At 39.8% G+C, this 17,919-nt stretch overlaps 1 protein-coding gene across 3 annotated transcripts in view; it reads left to right on the top strand.

Moving 5' to 3' along the window:
• Positions 1-13,355, top strand: part of LOC147309149 (protein NLRC3-like) — a 43,991-nt gene extending 30,636 nt beyond the window's left edge. Inside the window, exons 5-10 of one of the 3 annotated variants that reach the window (XR_015125936.1) lie at positions 260-461; positions 588-2,400; positions 3,704-3,877; positions 4,304-4,477; positions 7,009-8,073; positions 8,235-8,331. Coding sequence is in view for 2 of the 3 variants with exons in the window: in XM_086270501.1 (XP_086126627.1) it covers positions 260-461; positions 588-2,400; positions 3,704-3,877; positions 4,304-4,477; positions 8,027-8,073; positions 8,235-8,764 (2,940 nt within the window). In the remaining variant the exon portion in view is untranslated. Of the gene's footprint in view, positions 1-225; positions 462-587; positions 2,401-3,703; positions 3,878-4,303; positions 4,478-7,008; positions 8,074-8,234 lie in introns of all 3 variants that reach the window. The other 2 variants (XM_086270501.1, XM_086270502.1) reach the window with 2 other exon arrangements.
• The last annotated feature ends 4,564 nt before the right edge of the window (positions 13,356-17,919 follow it).

The raw sequence follows: 17,919 nt of genomic DNA, 5'->3' as shown, positions 1-17,919 counted from the left end.
AAATATGTGGAAAATATTCTCAAAATATCCTGATTTTACCTTTAACCATGTCAGACAGTGTAGCTCTGGTAGAGAAATATGTCTCAATTGTTTTAGAAGCTGGGACTTTAAATTTCATTGGGGATTGTGTGTAATTATTATAGTTAAATTGATTCCCAGACATCTAGCTTTTCATAAGCTCTTCTTTACTGTCTTCTGTTTTTATTCACCCTTCAACTTGTCCAGGTCGTGCGGTCATTCATAAAGTATTCTATTCCAGCTGCTGGAGGAAAACATCATCACTTTTGTGAAGAACGAGCTGAAGAATATGCAGAAGGTTCTGAGTCCAGATTACCCAGAATGCTTAGAGAGTCAAAGGGAGGATGATGAGCTGAGGAGCAGCAGAGAGGCATTTGTGAAGCTCACAGTGGACTTCCTGAGGAGAATGAAGAGGGAGGAGCTGGCTGACCATCTACAGAGCAGTGAGATATTTCATGAAATATTTATGCAGTTGGATGAATGAAACATTTTATTTTGTTTGAAGAAATAGACAAAATCTATGCACTTTATATCCTTTATTGATGTATTTTGTATATTGGGTCCTTTAGAAACTTGCAATAGAAACGTCAAGTGGTGTCATCATGAATTGAAATCTAATCTGAAGAAGAAGTTCCAGTGTGTGTTTGAGGGGATCGCAAAAGCAGGAAACCCCACCCTTCTGAATCAGATCTACACCGAGCTCTACATCACAGAGGGATTAACAGCAGAGGTCAGTGATGAACATGAGGTCAGACAGATTGAAACAGTATCCAGTAAACCATGCAGTCTGGAAGCAATAATCAGACCAAAAGACATTTTTAAAGCCTCACCTGGAAGAGATGAACCAATCAGAACAGTGCTGACAAAGGGAGTGGCTGGCATTGGGAAAACAGTCTTAACACAGAAATACACCCTGGACTGGGCTGAAGACAAAGCCAACCAGGACATCCAGTTCATATTTCCATTCACTTTCAGAGAGCTGAATGTGCTGAAAGAGGAAAAGTTCAGCTTGGTGGAACTTGTTCATCACTTCTTTACTGAAACCAAAGAAGCAGGAATCTGCAGCTTTGAAGACTTCCAGGTTGTGTTCATCTTTGATGGTCTGGATGAGTGTCGACTTCCTCTAGACTTCCACAAAACTACAATCCTAACTGACCCTAGAAAGTCCACCTCAGTGGATGTGCTGCTGACAAACCTCATCAGGGGGAAACTGCTTCCCTCTGCTCGCCTCTGGATAACCACACGGCCTGCAGCAGCCAATCAGATCCCTGCTGACTGTGTTGATATGGTGACAGACATAAGAGGGTTCACTGACTCACAGAAGGAGGAGTACTTCAGGAAGAGATTCAGAGATAAGAACCAGATCAGCAAGATCATCTCCCACATCAAGACATCACGAAGCCTCCACATCATGTGCCACATCCCAGTCTTCTGCTGGATCACTGCTACAGTTCTGGAGGTTATGCTGAAAACCAGAGAGAGTGGACTGCTGCCCAAGACTGTGACTGAGATGTACATCCACTTCCTGGTGGTTCAGGCCAAAGTGAAGAAGGTCAAGTATGATGGAGGAGCTGAGACAGATCCACACTGGAGTCCAGAGAGCAGGAAGATGATTGAGTCTCTGGGAAAACTGGCTTTTGATCAGCTGCAGAAAGGAAACCTGATCTTCTATGAATCAGACCTGACAGAGTGTGGCATCGATATCAGAGCAGCCTCAGTGTACTCAGGAGTGTTCACACAGATCTTTAAAGAGGAGAGAGGACTGTACCAGGACAAGGTGTTCTGCTTCATCCATCTGAGTGTTCAGGAGTTTCTGGCTGCTCTTCATGTGCATCTGACCTTCATTAACTCTGGACTCAATCTGCTGAAAGAACAAGAAATGACATCCCAGATGTCTGAGACAAAAGTTGGATCACTAGAGAAATACTTCTACCAGTATGCTGTGGACAAAGCCTTACAGAGTCCAAATGGACACTTGGACTTGTTCCTCCGCTTCCTTCTGGGTCTTTCACTGCAGACCAATCAGACTCTCCTACAAGGACTGCTAAGGCAGACAGGAAGTGACTCAAGGGCCAATCACAAAACAGTTCAATACATCAAAGAGAAACTCAGTGAAGAAGGCCTGTCTATAGAGAAAAGCATCAATCTGCTCCACTGTCTGAATGAACTGAATGATAGTTCTCTTGTGAAGGAGATACAACAGTCCCTGAGATCAGGAAGTCTCTCCACAGATAAACTGTCTCCTGCTCAGTGGTCAGCTCTGGTCTTCATCTTACTGTCATCAGGAGAAGATCTGGATGTCTTTGACCTTAAGAAATACTCTGCTTCAGAGGAGGCTCTTCTGAAGCTGTTACCAGTGGTCAAAGCCTCCAATAAAGCTCTGTAAGTAAACATCTACTCACACATTTTTTTTGTTCAAATATTGATGCAGTGTATGGTTTGTAACAGTAGGAAGTGTTAGTATTTCTGAAAAATATTGTTCCTGTAACCCTTACTAAAGCACCATCCAGACCCAGCCTATAGTGTACTGAGAGCTTTTCTTTAACTCCTCAAAAATGAATAAAAATAAAATAGAATAATAAAAATCCTTGATGGAGGACCTTTTGCCTTTACTGTAACCTTCTCTCATCAAGGGGGTGAACTCCCTTATGTGAAGTCTTATATGCAAACATGGATATGTTCGTTATCCAGAGAAATGTCATACTCTCAACTAAAAGCTCATATAGACAATTTCTGCAATTACTAAACACATTGGAAAGAAGCGAAAGTAAAGGAACAGGTACATAATTTTCCAAAAGTTCGCTAAACACAAACAACGGAAACACAAGCATTCAACTTCATGTAGCCACAAATGCTATAGCTGGTTGGCTAGCAGACATCTCAGAGATTCCAAACTGCAAGCTTTGTCACACTCTGACCAAAATTCACTGAATCAAGCTCCAAAAGAAGACCAAAAATACGCATAGCGGTCCATATGCACTAAGACAGAAATATGTTTACAGGACTGTTTTCCTCCATTGTTCTCCACCAATAGCCCCTGTAGCTACTGATAATGGTAGCGCTAACACAATGCATCAGATCCACTAATGTCAACAATCACCATTTTCAGCCCAGCTACAGACACGTTACTGGATTGCGCCATGTGTAGTAAATTTAGGGTCAATGGAGTTTTCCCCTAGCAAGTTCTGGCTGGTGGAACTGATGTGTAAACATGGTTCTATTGGTTCAAATGAATAAAACGAGGTGTCAATCATGCAAAATGGCCAATAGAAGCTGAAGTTATATCCCCTCAAAATTTAAAGACCCAGGATCCATTTAAACTGATCATAGTGCAGTGCAGAATTGTGCCCGTTGGATGTGAGCGTGTGGGTAATGCTTCAGAAATGCTTCTGTCAGTGAATATTCATTTATTATCACTGAAGATACTAGGTTGTCAAGATTCAAGAACCTTATTGTCAATACAATAATGTAGTAGTTTAGATACAGTCACTAGTCACTAGTTTAAATACAGAGCTGTAACTCTGCTGTTACATATTCAGCAAATTCAAATTATAATTGTTAATACTATTTTTTTTTTCAAACTTGAATTTTTAGTTGCATTCTTATTTATGATGGACATATTTGCTTTTCTTGCTGTAGGTTGAAAATAAAATTTGATTTGATCACAAATATTATTGATTTTCAGACTGTCTGGCTGTAACCTCTCAGAGAGAAGCTGTGGAATACTGTGCTCAGTTCTGAACTACGAGTTCTCTAGTCTGGGAAAACTGGACCTAAGTAACAATGACCTCCAAGACTCAGGAGTAAAGCTTCTGTCTTCTGGATGGAAGAAGTCAAACTGTAACCTTGAATCTCTCAGGTTTTTTTTTCTTTAATCTATATTCATAACATGGGTAATATTACTGTACAATTAAAAACATTATAGAATTCTAAACTGACATTTAATGATACACCTAAAGGTAAATAAGACTGAATTACTATTTTGTTTATATTTATTTTCATAACAACTTAAAAAAATAACTGATGAGAGATGCACAGGTCTACTTAGAAATGTAGGAATTTTTTGTTCAAACCTTTTATTTGATGGGAATACCATCCTAAAAGAGAAGTCAAACATGGGATGAAATGAAATAGAATAGCCCTTTTATTGCCATTGTACATGTACAATTGTGGGTGCTCCACGCCACCTGTGCCAGAATAAAATATAAATAGGAACATTCAAATAAAACAATCCTTCTCTGCAGTTTTTACAGATGAATTGTTGCGGGTTTTTTTGTGTCTGCAGTCTATCAGGCTGTCTGATCACAGAGGAAGGCTGTATTTCTCTGGCCTTAGCTCTGAGCTCCAACCCCTCCCATCTGAGAGAGCTGGACCTGAGTTACAATGATCCAGGAGACTCAGCAATGAAGGTGCTGTCGGCTGGATTGAAGGATCGACGCTGGAGACTGGACACTCTCAGGTATGGAGAAAATGTCTGATAGAGGAGAATATTTCTGTTAAATCCTGTCTGTTTCATGCAGATGAGGCATCAATAGTCCCACACTTGAAGATTTTTCATTTATTTGGAACAGAAAATCTACAAAACTTTATTCTAAGGAGTTTGGAAAGAAAAGCGTCTTGACTTCTTTAAACATCCTGAAGACATTTCACCTCCCATCCCAGAAGTTTCTTCAGTTCTAAGAGCAATTGGTGATGAGTCCAAGATATTTAAGCCCTATTGGGAGTGTTCCTAAGAGGGTTTTGGACCCTTTACTGATCCTCTGCCTAATCACACAAGCCAAGGTGTGAAAAGGGGTGTTGGTCACAATCAGCCATGGTTAAGTGTGAACCTATTGTGAGATCTTGTCCCACTCCATCATGTGACTTATAGAGGTCAAATGGCCCATGTGCATGGGCAGATGTGAGTGGGAATTAAGGCATCTGAGAAGGGATGTCTTAATCCATGCTCAATCATCCAGGTAAGTAAATCTCCAAAAGTTGATTCTGTTCATCTGGACATAGCGTTTTCAGTGGGAGAAACGTTTCGTCACTCATCCAAGTGACTTCTTCAGTCTCAGCTGTCTCCAGGTTTCCTGGAGGTATCTTATAAACAGTACATTTAAATTATGACTGAAAATAGCACCACACACCCAGGACAGAAAGGGGAGTCAAGGAGGCCATTTATTTGAAAACAGAAAGACCATCTCTAAATCGAGGAGGGGCCTAAGGGTGCATCATACGCCATCTTACAATGCTGTGATTGCAGCCATTCCCCAACTCTTTGTGAATTGTAACTATGGTCACTGATCAGTGGGCTTTGATCAGTGGTTGTTGATCAATGGTCATGAGAATTTGCATAATTATGATGAAGGAACTGACCTCTCAGCCCATTGTTCCTTCAGTGGTGCTAGTTTTAGTCATTATGCAAATGTATTGTTTATAAGATTGGAGAAACCTGCAGTCAGCTGAGACTGAAGAAGTCACTTGGATGAGTGACGAAACGTTTCTCCCACTGAAAATTGATTGGATTATAGATGGCAGACAGCTGGTGTCATAAACCACCGCCTCTGTTCAAAGATGGTCATTACAGTGGGCATAAATGCCTTCTTTCACTTCTCTTTCAAACCACTTTCTGTCTTCGCTGTCCAAAATGACAACACTGTCATCATCAAAAAAGTGTCCATTGTCTTTTAGATGTAGATGTACAACTGAGTCTTGTTCTGTTGAGGTGGCTCTTCTATGTTGTGCCATTCATTTATGAAGTGATGTTTGGGCTCTCCAATGTAGAGGTCTGAGCATTCCTCGTTACACTGTACAGCATACACTGCGTTGTTAAGTTTGTGTTTAGGAGTTTTTTCTTTGGGATGAACCAGTTTTTGTCTGAGAGTGTGGCTCAGTCTGAAGTACACTGGGATGTTATGGTTGGAGAATACTCTTGTCTTGTTTCTGAGTCCATGGACTCAGTCATTTTGGGTTTGGTGTATTTATTATTATTATTATTATTATTATTATTATTATTATTATTATTATTATTATTATTTGTGGACTCATGTTCTAGTTATGGGATGATTTGTGTTTTGGGATTTTCTGGTTCTGGGATTCTGGGTTGGTGCTTCCTCTGTTGGTGTTGGTGTTTCCTCTGTCTCGTCAGGTTAATCAGGTCCAGCTGTGTCTCCCACCTGTGTGTGATTTCCCAGTGTCCCTCTGTGTGTATTTATGTTGTGTGAATTGGTGTGCTCGTGACTTGTCCATCTGTGTTCGTCTCCTGGAAACTGTTTGTGAACCTCCCTGTGAATCCTCTGTGTGCTCTCCCTGTTGTCCTCTCTTCATGTTCAGGTTTGTCGTTCTATAGTTTAGTTTCTCCTTATTCTAAGAACTGTTTAGATTTATAATAAATCTCCCTCGCATCTCAAGTGCCTGCATTTGAGTCCTTTTTCCCACACACCACACGACTGCTGCCCCAGCCGTGACAACTCTCCTGAGTTTCTCTGATAAACCTACTACATAGGGGATGACAGTGTTGTTGCTTTTGTCTTTCTGATTCTCCCTAGTTGGTGTCTGAGCTTTTTTTCTGTGCATCTTTGCTGATTTGATGAAAGCCCAAATAGAATAACCACATATTTTAAGAGTTTTCTTTGTCTGTGTGTTCTTTCTTATTCCCTTCTGGCTTAGAGGGAATGTTTTCTGCCCGGTGTTGTAGGGTCCTGATCCAAGTTTGTATTCCAGAGGGTAGTGGGAGTCAAAGAGGAGGTACTGGTTGGTGTGTGTGGACTTCCGGTAAACTTCAATGTTGAGGTTTCCATTCTCCTCAATCTGCACAGCACAGTCCAGAACTGTTATCTTTTGTGTCTTCCCTTGTGAACTTTGCGTTTCTATCCACTGTATTTACGTGAGCAGTGAAGGATTCTAGTTCTTGGATTTTGATTTTGACCCAGGTGTCATCAACATATCTGTACCAGTAGCTAGGTGTTGTCGTGTTTCTGATGGTGACCTTTGTTACTTTGGTCCCAGCTCTCTGCAGGTCATTCACCAGGTCCCCCCGTGTGGTTCTGGGATCTTTGCCCACCATTCTCATGATCATTTTGACCCCACGGGATGAGATCTTGCGTGGAGCCCCAGATCGAGGGAGATTATCAGTGGTCTTGTATGTCTTCCATTTTCTGATGATTGCTTCCACAGTTGATTTTTTCACACCAAGCTGCTTGCCTATTGTAGATTCACTCTTCCCAGTCTGGTGCAGGTCTACAATACTTTTCCTGGTGTCCTTCGAAAGCTCTTTGGTCTTGGCCATGGTGGAGTTTGGAGTCTGACTGTTTGAGGCTGTGGACAGGTGTCTTTTATACAGATGATGAGTTCAAACAGGTGCCATTCATACAGGTAACGAGTGGGGGACAGAAAAGCTTCTTACAGAAGACGTTACAGGTCTGTGAGAGCCAGAGATTTTCCTTGTTTGAGGTGACCAAATACTTATTTTCCACCCTGATTTACGAATAAATTCTTTACAAATCCTACCATGTGGATTCATGGATTTTTTTTTCACATTCTGTCTCTCACAGTTGAAGTGTACCTCTGGTGCAAATTACTGACCTCTGTCATCATTTTAAGTGGGGGAACTTGCACAATCAGTGGCTGACTAAATACTTTTTTGCCCCACTGTAGACAGTCACCCTGGCCCGTGGATTCTCTCCGACTTTGCCTAGATATTTTTTCCTGCCTTCCCTAGACAGGCCACTTGAGGCACTAGATGACAGCTCTCAGCAAGTTACATGCATGTGCCCTTACAAAAACAACGGCAGGGACGTGTCCTTTCCAGCTAAACAGAAGAGGAATGTAAAGATAATGAAGGTCACAGTTTGAATCAGTCATATTTCATTCAATACAGTGGTGTACTGACAGATCCAGGATCAGTCCAAATCATCAGCAGTTTGATCCATGTATGGATTGAAGTGTATTTGTGAAAATGTTATGTAATGTCCATTTGTGCATGCTGAAAGAGACTGTGTTGGTCTGACCCCCCTCCTCCTTTTAGGGTGGAGCCTGCTGGAGTCCGATGGCTGAGACCAGGTCTGAGGAAGTGTAAGTGTGTTTTTAATGTGATTCATGAAAACAAAGCAGCACACATTCAACCATCTTCATCATTCACATCTCTGATGTCAGGAGTCATCATCAAAGTGTCAATCAATGAACAGATGATGGATCAATAACTGCAGCTGGATTGTGTTTGTTCTCTCCACCAGATTCCTGTCAACTCACAATCGACACAAACACAGTACACAGAGAACTCAAACTGTCTGACAACAACCGCAATGTGACATGTGTGAAGGAGGTTCAGTCATATCCTGATCATCCAGACAGATTCGATGTGCGTTCTCAGCTGCTGTGTAGAAATGGTCTGACTGGTCGCTGTTACTGGGAGGTCGAGTGGAGAGGAGAAGTTTATATAGCTGTGAGTTACAGTGGAATCAAAAGAAGAGGAGACAGTACTGACTGTGTGTTTGGATGGAATGATCAGTCCTGGAGTCTGAGGTGCTCTCATGATGGCCCTCGTCATATCTGGCACAATAACAAATCAACATCAATCTCCTCCTCCTCCTCTGTCTCTAACAGAGTAGCAGTGTATGTGGACTGTCTTGCTGGCACTCTGTCCTTCTACAGAGTCTCCTCTGACACTCTGATCCACCTCCACACCTTCAACACCACATTCACTGAAACTCTTCATGCTGGATTTGGGTTTCTCTGGCTTGATTCTTCAGTGTCCCTGTGCTGAGTTGAGTGTAAATAGTAGTGGTGCAATGGATCAAATGTCTCACGGTTCGGATCGGATCACGTTTTTTTCGTCACGGATCGGATCAATTTTCGGATCAGCAGAAAAAAAGAAGAAGACAAAAATTTAACTTGCCATTTACTTATTTAGCTGCACCTTTGGCAGCAAGGGTTAGAGGTCAGACATCTGGAGTCTGGAAGTTGGGGGTTGGGGCTAGCAACACGGTCCAGTAAAAGAGTCTAACATCCATATTTTGCATGGTGTTGCGGCTGATAAAGAGCCATAAACTAAATCCCATTGTTTAGAGGTAATTGCCAGTTTCTTAGGTTTTTTAGAGACACAGAGAGTGAGAGAGATCGTGTTCTACATTACTTTAAAAAAGGGATTTTCAGAGCTGTTGACATATGAAGCAGTGTTTATAGAAACATGGAACAACTCTGTTTATGGCATTGAGTGTTAAATTGTGACAGTTTCAATAAAGCCTGCAAAATACTTGCATTTATACTGGAGAGCAAAGAAAAGTTTGACACTAGTTGTACAATTGAAAATCAGTTTCATAAAAACCACGTAAACAGACATGAAGAAGAATGTGTTTGTAAAACTAATGGTAACGTTATATAAGACAGCCTGTTTCTGCTATCGAAACAGTTTGTGTTGTTAATCCTGAACGATTCTTGGTCACAACATTTGCATAATCAGAGAATGGTCATTTTACTCACACACATTTGGAAAATCACATAGTTTGACAATAAAAATCCTAGAATAATTAGTATTTGAGATTGCTGCAGCTACATCATTAAGATCACAACCTGATTTAAAACAGAATCTAACATCTACATGCTTGCCCCTGGAAATAACTCAATTATGTACGAACAAGGATCACTGCTATGGAGTTCCCATGTTTTACATACAGACTTAGGGCTGCTTGTTTCCTCTTGGCATTTTCTTATTTAAGCGTTGGTGACTTTGAACCTCAAAGTTTATCAGCACACTTGTTTCCCTTTTACCATCAAACATTTCTTTTAGCCATCTGTGTTTATCGGTGCAATATGTCACAAATTTTATTCAATAGCCACAAAGTACACAAATACGAGATTAAATATTGTATTTATCAAAGATACATAATTACACATTCATACAATTAACAAGGTGTCTATATAAATTACACACGACATATTAAAAGCATTATAACATACAAATAAGTGTTTTATGATAGTCTGACATACTTTTAAACCATAAGAATAAGTTTTTAAAATCATGTTCATTGATGATCACATAACATGTATCACATTTTCAAAGCATGATATAGGTACGCACTATGTTAGCATATGAAATACGGGATGATATTTCTAAAATTAGACACGCAGTACAACGATACTCTTTTATGTCAGAGGATGGCTATCAGTATATTTTAAAAGACATAAGAAACACACCTTGGACCTGTAAAATGCCTATGCAGTTTCCTAAAAATCAAGCGCCTGAGGGCTTAACTTTGCTGACCAGTTGGGGCACATACATTTATGCTGAATGTTGCAGGAACATGCTCATGTGTGGTGGTCATTCAATGCTGCTCTGGCTGGTTAGACAGTCCAAGAGTGATATCCTGCACATCTGAGAGTTCGAAAACACAAAGATTTATTTTGTGTTACAGTCAAAGTTGGATGTTCATTTTTGTCCTTTAAAAATGTTTGTGTATTTGAAAGCACTATCATTTAAGGATGACTTGGATCGTCTCTCTCTAAGAGTATCTCCTTTGAAAGCGGAGACAAGTTTACCCACTGATCCACGTTACTTTACTTGGATGATGACTCCTCTCTCCCTCACTCAGAAACACTCCTAATATAACCAAGCAAATAAATAATATTGAAGATTTAGTACATCATTACAAAATCAGCAAAAACATCTCCCTTTGATTCCATTTCTTCATTACTGCTGAACATCAGGCAACAATTATCCCAGTAAATCACAGTAAAATGTAAAGCAAATACTTGTGCCTGTATAAAGAACATTCAATTCTAAAACTCACAACTATTTATATTTTAGCTGTGTATGGTTTATCTGCAGCCTCTGATAAAAGATCAGAATTGTAATTTTCTCTGCTTTGTCTAACCTCTGCAGAGCCTCTGTCAAGAAAAACATATCTGTAAGCATAGAAGATGTAAAATATACAGTTCATAACTCACACTGGACAAACCTCGGTCAGTTGATTAACTCTGTGCAGTGCAGATGAGCATCAGTCAGCAAGTCAAGGGGGTGAGACAGACTCATGCCCTTTGTGACTCTGCTTGTTCTTCTGAGGAAACACCACCGTCTCTCCACACCGTCACCATCTGTGAGCATAAACTTCCGCTCTGCCAGCATGTAGGAAATCACATATCACACGCACGGGGTGAAGAAACATCAGATTTCGAGTTTGGATACTTTTGATCTAAATAGATCAAACTAGCTCCTAGGTTCAGTAATCAGTGAACAGACAGACAATGACATCATACTGATTCTGTATGAATACAATATGATATTTTCAATTCAGGTGTCAAAGTAATTTATATATATATATTTTTTAGGGGTGCAACAATATTCGTATCTGTATTGAACCGTTCGATACAGTGCTTTCGGTTCGGTACGCATATATATTATCGAACAATACAAAATTTTTAATTTATTTTATCAACTTTACTTCTGACGATGCTGTCCGTGTTGAGAGCTCAGTGAATCTGCGTTCGACTACTCCGCCTAGGCTGCACTGTCGAGCGCAGATCCACTGAGCGTAGTGTGCTCTTGTGTGTGGGGGTGGGGGCAAGCTAGCGAGACAGAAGCTAAGCTCGTTGCCACATGGCAATTGCCTCAACGCTACCCGAAATTGAACCTCCCCCACCCTCATTCAGATCTGGCGTTTGGAACTATGTTGGTGTTCATGTGAAGTATGACCCTGATGGTAAGCGCGTCATAGACAAAAGTAAAACAGTATGTCGGATGTGCCACGCAATGCTCAATTACATGGGTGGGAACTAGTGTGTTAGCGCAGTTAGCTCATTAATGTGTTGACACCATCCAGTCCCACGTACAGGGCGATCCGCGGTAACTCGTTAACGGAGATTTGCCGTGTTGTGGCGTTAAGGTCATTTCAACGAGATTAACGCTGACAGCACTAGTGGGAACACAACGAATATGACTGCACATTTACGCCGACATCATCCTCGTGCAAAGACAAGTGGAAGCAGACAAAAACAACAAGCAGCATGCTACAAACTTTACCCGAGTCATTTAGACAGCCGTTAGCACATGATTCTCATTATGGGGACCTGATATGTTTAATATGCTGCTGAGAATATAGCCCAGAAGAAGCGGATAGTATAGCTTTTATTTTGGAAAGAGCCATTTCTCTGTAATAAACTCTCTTTTCCAAAGATGAGTGATTTCTTGATCAGATAGATTTATCTCTTTTTTATTATTTTGTTGCTTCAGCAACATTGAATTTAAAAACTGTACTTTTGAGTTAAAATATATATTTATAATTTTAAAAAATGACAAATGAAAAAGACATGAAAATTTTTTTGTATCGAAAAATATCGAACCGTGACACCAAAGTATCGAACCGAACCGTGAATTTTGTGTATCGTTGCACCCCTAATATATATATATATCTATATCTATATCTATATATATATCCTCTTTATAAATCCTGCCCACTGCAGTCTATTTACTAATAATGTCAGAGTGTTAGAAACAAAGAAACATCAGAATTGTCTTTGTTGACATAAACCTGTCTGGGATCCTTTGTTGTTCTTTTTTATGCAGAGTTACATTATAAATATAAAGAGTTATTTTAGAGTCTCATCAGTTTTCCTACATGTCTTTAATTAACACATCAGCAGGGCCGCGCTGAAGCTCCCATGTTAAACACACACTGAACTATGGACACGTTCATGTATTTCTAATAGTATCATAACCAGGCTGTTATCAGGCTGCACTAACATTATGTCACACACACTGAATGTAACAGTGACAGTTTACATCCATCACACAATCAGCTGTGATTGGATGTTTCACTGTCATCAAACTAGTCAACAAGAAGTAGAATAAATAGGAATCACTCATTTACTGACAGCATGTATGATTTAAATAAGTACAGATTATGTATGAAGTATAACTGCACACAGCAGGAGGACTCTGGATACTGACGTCAGTGTATCTGTGGAAGCTCACACAGCGTGTCTCTGTTATTCAATATTGTGCTGCATATTGTATCCATGCAAAGATGAACAGACTCTGTATTCACTGGTCTCTGTGCTGCTGACTGCTTTGCTGCAGCTCTGATGTCATCATCACTCCCTCCTCACCAAATCCACACTTTTAAGCTTAAATTTCAAAACTTACATTTTAACTACTGATTTTATCTACTGTTCTGATTTTATCTGTTCTGATTTTATCTACTGTTCTAATTTTTGATTTTATATACTCTTTTGTTTGTTTGTTTGTTTTAATCAATTTTAAATCATGCTTTTTATTTGTTTTTGTTTTTAATGTCTTTGTAAAGCACTATGAATCACCTTGTTTTTGAATTGTGCTATATAAATAAACTTGCCTTGTCTCACAGACGTGCAGAGTGTGTGGATATCAAAGCTAAGTTTCCACCATGTTTGTAGTCTGTACTGGGACTCATGGAGCATCTCTCTATGAGCACTCAGTGCTTTAAACAGTGAGTCCCAGTTTAACCAGCAGCCTTCACACCACACATCACACAGACATGGAAACTTCAAACCCTCAGACTGAAGTCACTGGCAGTCTCTGGCACCAGTGAGTGCGCTAACAAACATACAGCAAACAGTGAAGGTTTGGTAGAGAAAGCCGGTTGGGTAATACCAAGTATGCGGCGGAGGAGGGGGGGTTACATTACTAGATGATTAAACATGAAACTATTTTTCTGGCAATATTCGAAATGATTAAAGAAAATCAACAAGCTATTTAAGCAAGATAATTCATAAATTTATTAACTGGAATGATGAAATTATATTGGCTGGAGCTGATTAATGGGGGGTCATGACCCCCGTAACCCCCCTGGAAATTATGCGCCTGGTCCTCAGGTCAAATCTTTGTTTCAGCGCTGAGTTTCATGTTCTCCCTCCCGTGTTTGTGTGCATCCTCTCCGGTACTCCACCTTCCTCCCACAGTCCAAACACATGCAGTTAGTGGGGTCAGGTTAACTGTCAGTGGTTGTGTGTCTCTCTGTGTTATTCCACCTTAATAAATGACTTCCTGTCAGCATTAAGTGCTTCTGTAGGACTGATGTTATTTTCATGGGTTGGATCATTTAAATGAAGCTGGACTCAGATGCAGTAAATAAGTTGATTGATCATTGATTAGTAAAGCTGGTCAAATCCATCACATGGACACATGTGATTGTGTATTGTAGTATTGATCCCATTGTTGGTATTAGTACTGGATCAATAACACTGGATGAATGCGTTCAGCATGGAGCCCCTGAGCTGTGTTACAGACAAACATGGAAAACTGACAGGTCTGTGTCATTCACAGTCTGTAACACTTCTAAATAACAGAGGCTGACCCACGTGCCTCAGAGCCAGGCACGCTCACATCACAGCTCTCTAAATAAGCCAGTTTCAAATAAGAGCTGAAAGCTGTGTTTGGTTGTGTTAGCTTATTATTGTGGAGACTAACATTCAGTGATCATGTGTTCAGACTCATAATGATTACTATCATAAATCCTGATCTTTGTATTTACTGTGTGTTGGATCAATAACTGAGATTCATTGTATCACACAGCTGTGCTGCTGGGAACTGTGATGTCAGCTCATCTGGAACAATACGAGGTATCTACTACCTACGGTGGCCCCTAGAGACAAAGCACGTACAAACTCCAAAACACTTGCAAACTCCAAAACACAACGGAAGTGCTCCAGGACGCTAGGGGCAGTGTTGAGCTCGATTTGCAAAATAAACGGTAAGTTTGTCTGTATGGGACGGTCTAGTCTCCGTCGCGCTTCCCAGGTTGCCTAGCAACCATGATACTAACCGCTGGAAGCGTGTCATACAACTTTGTTTGACAGAAATGAGGGAGAACATATTTTGTTCATTTGTTTGTTTGTTTCTACAAGAGCTTTGTGTGATGTGATAAGTATCTGAGGCTGAGACCACAGGACAGTAAAACATGATTTTTGGGCTTCATTTCTGTGCTGAACAGTCATTTAAGATTAGTTAGTAAATAAGAATTAGCTGATGTTGTTCATGAGACTAAAGTCATATCACTTTGGTAATGTAAATATAATATGGCCAATATTATAGTTATTATATTAATCATTATTAGCTATTACAGCCATGAACATGAACTCTGTGTCAAATACTGAGCCTCAGTACAGGTTCAAATTGCAGTTATTTACATGTCTTATCACCTTAAATCTTCACTCAAAGACAAGTATCTTTGACAGTGCATATATAGGTGTATCATATATAAGAGACAAATGTTGTTCCTTCAGTATGTTGGCATTACTAAATGTGGCTCATTGCTTACATATATTTATTAAAAGAAAATGTACGAGCTGTGATAACTGTTTCTGATAAAATGAAGAGTAGACTGATATATGAAATATTCCTTTACTGGGTGAGAAAATCAGACCATGTCATAACTGCTTTAAGTCATACAGAATAGATATCAGAGCCTTAAAGAGGCTGACTTCTGCTAAATGGGTCAAACTGGGCAGAAAGTATACAAACACATAACATCCTTATAGAATATGATGTAACACTATAGATCAACTTAGCTCAGAACATATAAAGCATATAAACAGTTACAGCAATATGATGCAACAAACACAGCAGTGCTACTGATCCAAAATCCTCAAAGCTTCATAGAACTGAAACAAACATTTATTTTTAGGTCCATTCTGCTGCTGATACATACTTTAGGTTTCTGAATATTAAACTTGTTGCTGCCTTTCATAGTGTGTAGCTTGAAGGCCCTGAGTACTTTCTCCCACACTGGAAACACTGGGATGATCACATTATTTGAACATTACCTAATAAGACTGATTCAGGACAGACAGTTATGTTAAACTTTCCTAGCAGTCCTTCACAAACAGGGAACAGTCTGTCTATTCTCTCCATCTGTCAGCTGCTGCTGGCTCTTCCTCCTCCTCTTCCTCACACACTGCTGAGTTTGTCCTGGTGGATCATCAGGGGTGCAAAGCCTCACAGATGATGTGCAGCAGTGGGTCCCTCAGTCTGTCCTCACTCTGGACATTTGCAGTTGTCACACATGGAAATCAAATGTGTGATAAGCTGCAGGATTCAAACACAAGTGTAACTTATAAACACATGTTCATACTTTTATTACACAATCAGAGAGAAAGAAACAGAGAGAGAGTGCAGGACAGACAGACAGGTGACAGTCTCAGGTGTATACACTGCTACAAAACAGCACCAGAGAAGCAGGATTTAGTGTTTGTGTTATTACGAATCAAGAAGAGTCCCAGATGGTACAGTGGACACATGTGTGACTGCTGTGATTAAAGCATCTTTCTTTCAGCTTAACGAGTGAACCGTCAGCTCGTTCAAACACACGTTAAAGTCCGTTTGGCTCGACACCACCGAACAGAGGCAGCAATGTAACATAGCTAACATTAACAGTGCAGTGAATCCTGCTTGTGCCGTGATATTCAGGACTGCAAACCGAGCAGCATCACTGACTTTCAGCTTGTTGTGTTTGTGGATATATGACTGACTTTAATTATCCATAAAATCATCACATTCTCTGTAAGATTAAAGTCAACTATTGAACGGCGAATATTTTGAAGTAAAGGCTTTAAAACCAAGTTAGTACAAACATTGCTAATTAGTGTGAATGCTTGAAAAGCATTCACAGTATTGTTCTTCTAATCTTTATTATTAGTGTGAATGCTTGAAAAGCATTCACAGTACTGTTGTTGTAATCTTTATTGTGTGGATGCTTTAAGCATCCACACTATTGAGTTCCTGTTTCTCTTTATTCTTTATTGTGTGGATGCTTTAAGCATCCACACTATTGAGTTCCTGTTTCTCTTTATTGTGTGGATGCTTTAAGCATCCACACTATTGAGTTCCTGTTTCTCTTTATTGTGTGGATGCTTTAAGCATCCACACTATTGAGTTCCTGTTTCTCTTTATTGTGTGGATGCTTTAAGCATCCACACTATTGAGTTCCTGTTTCTCTTTCTTCTTTATTATTATTCCGGGTGTTTCCGTACACTTTTTGCCGTGGATCTACTTCCACAATTTTTGTGCTATTTTCACCGTTCAAACTCTAAACTGTTCTGCTCTTTCTGCTAATGCCGGCTATGACTTTTGGTGTTTATTACTATTATACTTTTTAAAATATTACACTTTTTTCCTTTAATTTGTCCCATTGAAATGAATGGGAAACTTCCACAATTCTGCTAAAACTTTCTTGTCTTTGAAACTTAACTACTGCCTCATACTTTCACCTAGAAACTCCATTCAAACTTTAAAATGTTCTCAAATGATTTGGCTATTCCTGTGTGATTCAGCTTTTTCAGATCTTCTACCGTTTTCATCTTATCTCTCTTTAAGTCTTCAGTTGCAAAATTGTGATTTTTCAGAAAATACATGCGTTGCTATGGTTGCTATGCAATTAACTCAGAGGGGACAGTGAAACTGTTTGAATTTTCTCTTCATGTCCAAACAACTTCTTGCTACTCGCTCAATTTCCACTCAAGCCCCACAAATTATACATCAAAACGTAGGTATTCTTGCTGGCTTTCAGAAAATGTCACTATCATTGTTGTGGGACTCATAGATATTTTGCAAATCTCCTCAGAGTAACACAAAGTCAGAAAACTCTCCATATAAACTCAATGGAGAGTTTGTTCAAAATCACCGCTGGATTTCTCTAATGAGAGGCATTTTCAAATTGTCATATCTCCTTAACGAAGCGAAGTTAAGACATGAGGCTTGTCCCCGTATATGTTCAGACACTCCTGACGCTCACAATTCAAGAATTTCTTTCTCACCTATTACCGTTCTGAAATGAGTTGGACTTGTTTGAGGGTAGGAAATTTGTCCCTCGCTCAGATTTCATCAGATTTCAATCTCTGGAAATGAACCACTTTTTTCTCTCGTCATATCTTTTTGATGGATTTCCACAG

Source organism: Aulonocara sp. 'chitande type north' Nkhata Bay, linkage group LG18, assembly GCF_057382095.1.
Source record: "Aulonocara sp. 'chitande type north' Nkhata Bay isolate Kocher_YH1m ecotype deep benthic linkage group LG18, A_spYH_male_GT1.1, whole genome shotgun sequence".
NCBI classification, from domain to species: domain Eukaryota; kingdom Metazoa; phylum Chordata; class Actinopteri; order Cichliformes; family Cichlidae; genus Aulonocara; species Aulonocara sp. 'chitande type north' Nkhata Bay.
Note: the sequence above shows the minus strand (reverse complement) of the source record. Positions and strands in the feature narration are given on the sequence as shown.